General features: G+C 35.7%; 1 protein-coding gene and 1 long non-coding RNA gene across 2 annotated transcripts; both read right to left on the bottom strand.

Annotated features, from left to right (window-relative positions):
• Positions 1-337: 337 nt before the first annotated feature.
• LOC148875975 (uncharacterized protein At4g28440-like) lies at positions 338-4,924 on the bottom strand. The gene is made up of 2 exons (XM_088965849.1): positions 4,533-4,924; positions 338-772 (listed from the first exon to the last, which is right to left on the bottom strand). The coding sequence occupies exons 1-2, from the start codon at positions 4,795-4,797 to the stop codon at positions 582-584; spliced, it is 456 nt and encodes a 151-aa protein (XP_088821975.1). The 5' UTR covers positions 4,798-4,924; the 3' UTR covers positions 338-581.
• On the bottom strand, positions 893-4,286 carry LOC148875976 (uncharacterized). Its single transcript, XR_016105423.1, has 3 exons — positions 3,783-4,286; positions 3,556-3,660; positions 893-987 (listed from the first exon to the last, which is right to left on the bottom strand). It is a non-coding gene; the product is annotated as an uncharacterized LOC148875976 (long non-coding RNA).
• Positions 4,925-6,657: the final 1,733 nt, after the last annotated feature.

Below are 6,657 nucleotides of genomic sequence, written 5' to 3'. Positions count from 1 at the left end.
TTAAGAACACGTTTTAATATTTCATATTAAAAAATCATATTATGTTTGTTGCGATAAACCCAAGAAACATTGGAAAACGGAAAATGAATATTTTTGGTATATATCTATGCCAATTTTCTTTATCTTTTTTAAAGAAAGAAACAAGAATATTATTATTATTATTATTATTATTAACAATACATGTTTCCTCTTCCACCAAAATGGGCTGGGCTCTAAATGCGCACAAGGGGGAAGCAATATAACCGAAGGGCCAATTTAAGTTACACTATAACTCACTCATACCCTCATGTAACTTTCAGTATATAGTATAAGTTCCTTTTAAGGGGGAAGCAACAAGTGAAGAACTGAAGATCCCTATTTTTATTTTACATCCAACCAGGTATCCATCAGGCACTAAAATACTCAGTTCATCAATATATAATATTAAAAAAGGGATAAATATCGTCCGATTTCAGTAAGATCCGTATCCCAACTTGATCTGCTCATGACCACAGAACAAGAACAAGACAAACCATCTGGGCTTTGGGAAACTTTTCGAAAGGCTTCCTTGGGTATCAAAATATTAACTGCAAAGAGCCCAGTCACTCCTCCACAACATTCACTAGTTCATACTCTACTAGAGACAGATTGTTATCTTCTTTAACCACAAATTTAGCAGGTTCAGTAACCTCCACGCGGCCCCATTTGTCTACTGCCAACCTCATAGACCCCTTGAACATGTCAATCTTAGCATTACGCAGGTTTACGGTGGCACCTGGCTTCATCGAGTCAACTGCCAATAAACAGAAAACCCATCATTACCAAAACAATTTTACAAAGCATTCTTCATATCATCACAAGAAATTCACAATAACAAAGCTTTTAAAAGATAACAAAATCCCTCACTAATCACCATATACAAGACTGAGCAACACCGTTTTCCACAATGAATTCATTTAATCACCAAAATAACAAATGAACCCTTCAGGTTCCCAACAAAGCAAAATCCTGCACGGTACAATGGCAGTAAATTATAAACCAAAGGAAGCAAAATCGGTGCATAAATCGTTTTATGCAACAAATATGTTATCAATACCCAGGAACCCCTCCTGGTGATTTCTTATGACGTGACTCCTACGCAACAAACACGCTTTCTTTGCTGTTTTACCATATACATTTGGACACTGTAAGAATTTATCATTGCAAATGAGGAATTGTATGAAAAAAAAATTGGATCTCACATGTCACCAAGACCAGCGTGCTGGCGATTTTCAAGGAAACAGCAGAATTAATCATATACCACAACCCATTTAATAGTTAAAGGCGCATTTCCACAATTGGATAACAATGTCTCTTTAAATGAGAAGGATATTAACAGATAAGGTCATGTGATGCATCATACATGAAGCATGCGTAAATGTCGGTTAGCTAGCTCATATATCAGTTGTATTAAATAAATTTGGTGAACCACAAAATATGTAATTATACTTAACTGCTGATTAAGTAACTACATGGTAGAGTAATGCAACTATTGATACACGGGTCAAAAGTAGGGTAAACAATCATACACTTATAAAATTTCACCTATCGTGTTTTTTTTATAAAACCACATAATTGTCGAAATTTCATAACACTTGAAAAATCAGCGAGCAAACCCAGTAGATGAGTGTTATCTCCATATTTTGTAGAAAAAAAATAGATTTAAAGACGAGACATGAATTGAAATATCTTTTAGTGCTTTCTTCGTCATGCAGTTGGAGCACTCATATACTGGGAAGGAGCACACGCAAAGACCAGTCTATGGACATAAAACCCTAATTTAACCCATATATTTGGGAAGGAGCACACGCAAAGACCTCATCTACATGAAAACAATGTAATATTTTATCAAGTACCAAGTAAAACAGTATGGATGGTCTGAGAGATGAACTTCCTCGTTACATCATCAAACAGGGTGTTTCTTATACCAACTAGTGGGCACAGAAAAAACGAGTCATCTTCTATCTTCTAATTGTCAATACTTTAGTATAAAAATGTCCAAGTGGCTTTATTTGGAAAAATGTAATGCTTGGTTCAATTTTCCTAAAAGAGAGGTTTTACAATCCCAATGGATAAATCATTCTAAGATGCTATACATTATAGCCATATTTCACCTGCTTGCACTGCTGATCTTAGACAATACCAGCGCAAATAATTGTAAAGTGTTACCAATCTCTGAATGGAATGCTTGGTTCAATTTTCCTAAAAGAGAGGTTTTACAATCCCAATGGATAAATCATTATAAGATGTTATACATGTTTCTCGTGTGTAACAAGATGCTATACGTTATAGCCATATTTCACCTGCTTGCACTGCGGATCTTAGACAATACCAACGCAAATAATTGTGAAGTGTTACCAATCTCTGAATCTCTTACTAGGATAAATGAGTACGAATCCCTATAGATATCAATAAACATTGGCATGCATCAAAGCAATAACATAACCATCATAAAACAGTATTCCAAGTCTCAACTATTTTGTTTCAACTAAAAATAAAAGAGACATCTTCCAATCAACACTTTCTAGGGATGCATCTACATTCTCTAGCCTAGTGTCATATTTTCACTAGAGAATGAGAAATAAGTCATTTCAAACTATGCAATTTCCACCATCCCCATTCTCTAGCCTTTAACATACTTCCCTTACTTTAGCTGGTGGAGTCATTGATCTTTGATAACATAGTTGTCAAGGCGACACCTACATGTCGCCTCGCCCAGTCACCAAGCAGTTTTGTGCACTATGTTATAAAATGCTTTTATATTTTTAATTTTTTGATATGATAATTATAAAATAGACACTGTTAAACTAGAATATTCATTTTATGTGTACATACTAATTTTTTATTATTTTCTTATTTGTTAGGGTTTAATCAACACAAACATTGCTAAGTGTTGCATTGAACCCATGGTTCAAAGTATTGATACACCCCTGTGTATCAGTACTTATAACGATACTCCACCTTTTTTTTTATTTCTTTGGTTTTCAATTTCATTTATATATATATATATATATATATATATATGTATATGTCCCTGAAAACACCTATAGATAGGTGTACCAGGACCACAAAGATACAATACAATACACCAGATACAGGGCGTACCGTATCAAAATTTTGATCCTTGATTGAACCCTCAAAGATTTCAAAACCTGAAACAATAAGCAAGGGAAGAACTTAAAATTTTGTCTAATCAACACATTTTCTTCTTCCACCTTTTCTTTTCTTCTTTTCCTATAACAAAAGTAGGGGTTCAGCCCCAATATTTTTTGAATTTTCTTTCCTTTGACATTTTTCTTCTCATAAAATGTTGATTTTCTAGACTTAAACATGAAATTTATACTTCTCTTATGAAAATTATGGGTAATTAAAGGAAAGATGGTTATAGAACCTACTGAACTACCCTAAGATATATGGTTTTACATAAAAAAAAAATCTTTTGCCTAGGCGACCCGTCACCTAGCCTTGCCTTGACACCTTGAAAACTATGTTTGGTAAAAGATCAAAGCAAAAAAGAAAAAAAAAAAACAAAATTACCCTGGAGTCCTACGCCTTGAAGATGCTTATAATTATCCCTCAAATTCTTGCCACTGCAACTCAACATCCAAGTATTGCTGAAGTCATTTTAGTACATGTTAAACCCTGGTTCCCAAAATGATGGTAAACAGTTAGACCTGCACCATATTCCCTCTAGTTTGATTGATAAGAATTTTTTTCTTGAACAGGTAATGTATATTTTGATTGATATGAATTAACATAACTACCTAGTAGTTAGTAATTGGTCACTGGCATACAATACTGAGACTACGCATTGTTATCAATAATGCACCACGTGTGAGGAGTCCACAAAGTGAACATGTAGTTGCCCGTGAAGAGCCTACAGAAATTTCTGAATGTGCACAGAATGCACTTTAGACTTTAGTATTCTGCCACCGCCTGGCGTTCGATGCCACCGACTATGTAGAGGCCCCAAAACAGCACCTGACACAGCTCAAAGAAAAAACATCTTTTCCGCCGTGAATGCTTCCCCATGTTCTGAATTGTGGCTATTATTGCACGGTTCCTCGTGAAACGGTCCTCTAACTACCATTATTATTTTGGGATAATGGATGTCTCGATATTGAACTACCAATAACTCCAAATATAGGGCATAACTTGAAATATCAAATACTAAAATAGAGCCTCCTCACCTTCATTACTAACTACTAGGTACTAACATATTATAAGAGGGATTACAAGATTAGCATCAGAGAATGCGATCGAGGGCTGCCCTCACTTGAAAGTTGAAACATATTCTGGATTTCAATATGCATGGAAAGCCTGGGAACCAGAATCAGCGCACAATTTATGGAGACAAAAAGTGCAATTTCTGAACAAGCACATAAATTTCAGAATCCATGTAGCCAAAAAAAAAAAAAAACAGAAAGAGAAGAAAAAGCAAGTCAATTGATTCAAGGCGTAAAAGGGTGGCCAAAACGATTATTAAAGAAACTCGATGATAAAAAGGGTTATACCTTGGTCGTTACGAGCAGTGAAGACAATCGTGCCGGTCTCATCACCGACAAGGCATTCGGCGATGCGAGTGTGGCGAAGGTGCTGAGACGCCGCTCGGCCCTTCTGCAACACGGTCTTCGAACTCACGACCTTGACCGTGAGGGTATGACCACTGGTCCCGGGCTTCAGCTGGTCAACCTTCGTAAACACAGGTTTCCTCATCCCCGGTTTCGCACTGACCTGCTGCTGTGTATTTGTCGTCGTCGTCGTTCCTGTCGTCTCCATGGATAAGCAAAGAAAACGTAACCCTAACCCTAATCCACCAAACTCTGAAAGATAAACGAAGCCCTAAGAAAAGACAAAAAAACGGTAGGGTTTTCCTCGTTCGATCTCTCTCCCTTCCCAAAATCCCAAAGTTTTCCCCGGGGCCTCTCTTTCCTTTTTAATTCATGGGTTATTGGGAGTGAGAGAACGACGCTGATTGGTAGGAATGCTAGACTAGACTAGTAAACTTTTCTCTAGGCTAAGATTAGGTGATGCTCACACTACCGTATTATATCACCTACCAATGAGCCCCACCTAGGAGGCGATATCATCTAATCCGTTTGAAAGGATGGAGGACACAACTCGAGCAAGGAGACAAAAAATTCCTGTTTTCGGATCAAAACAAACTTCGCGCTTGCGGTGCAATCAAGGGTGCAATTCAATTCTGGATCCTTTCTGAGGCTGTATACGTTTACAAATACAAATATGTGAAGTGTAAAACCTTATATTTTCTATATGTTTATATTATAGATATTTGTATTTATACTCATTCCAAACTGACGGTGTGGTAAAAATATAAATTTGTAGAGTGAAAATTTTGTATTTATACTGTAAACGAAATACAAACTACTCCGATAAGTCATGGATCTTAGTAAGGGAGCGATGTCAGTTGGATTTTGAACCCCTTGGTTTTGTTATTAGACATTTTACCCTTTTAGCTTAAATTTTCTAAATCACATCTCTCATATTACAGATGTATATGTCTAGATATATTCGGTGCAAATATAAGGTTTTGAAATCCGATATACAATGTTTTACATTGTAATGTCCAAACTTGTATTTGTATTTGCACTTTTCTCAAATTAAGCCGTGGACTTAAAGTTTGGAAGGAGTACAAATGTAAATATCTGGAGTGCAAAATCTTGTATTATATATATATAATAAAAAATATTATTTTATATATATTTGTACTTGGATTCTTTCTAAATTGAATATTGCACATACTTTTATTTGTATAAAGGTTCAGTTTGGGAAGAGTACAAATACAAATATGTACAATGCAAAACCTTATATTTTGTACTTCTAAACCTTGTATTTGCATAGTATATATTTGTAGATAGGGCAATTGGGTTGTGTGTGTCGAGTTCGGGTCGGGTTATGACCCCCTATGTGTTGCTTTGGGTCGGGTTGATTTTTGGGTTGGGCTGTCAAATGCTAAACCCTAACCCTAAATGTTCGGGTTAGGGTTGATCCATGGGTCAATTCGGGTCATCCAAAAAAAATGAAATTAAAAAAAAAAACAAAGAAAAACTACATGAAAAATGCCAAAGTTAAAAGAATTAACCTTAAAATTCCAAATATAAACTAAAAAAAACTTGAACATTTAACAATTTAAAGAGTAAAGACTAAATAGAAAAAATTAAAGAGTGAAAACTTCAAACAATGCATAAATAGTCCCAATTAGACTTGACAATCGGGTCAACGGGTTGACCTATGACCCAACCCAATTTTTTCGGGTTGGGTCAAGTCGGGTCATTCTCACTTTCAGGTAGCTAAATATGAGACCCTAACCTTGTTTTTTTGGGTTAGGTTGGGTCAACTTTTTGCCAGGTCTACATATTTATATTTGTATTGTTTTCAAATCGAGCCTTAGGCTGCGCTTGGTTGCAATACAAATGCAAATATGTACACACATATTTACCCTCTTTTTGGTTCAAAATGCAAACACAGTTCAGATTTTAAACCGCTTTTGCACTCATCTTGTTTGCTTGAAATCGGTGCTAAGTATGGGCCCCATCATTAAATGCTCCAACTACCTTATGCTCAAATACCTTAACTTTGATTATCAAAAGAATATACAATTGTATCCAAAAAATAGGT

Source organism: Nelumbo lutea, chromosome 1, assembly GCF_056320005.1.
Source record: "Nelumbo lutea isolate HS-2025 chromosome 1, American lotus-T2T, whole genome shotgun sequence".
Lineage (NCBI taxonomy): Eukaryota > Viridiplantae > Streptophyta > Magnoliopsida > Proteales > Nelumbonaceae > Nelumbo > Nelumbo lutea.
This window is presented reverse-complemented; position numbering and strand designations above follow the sequence as displayed.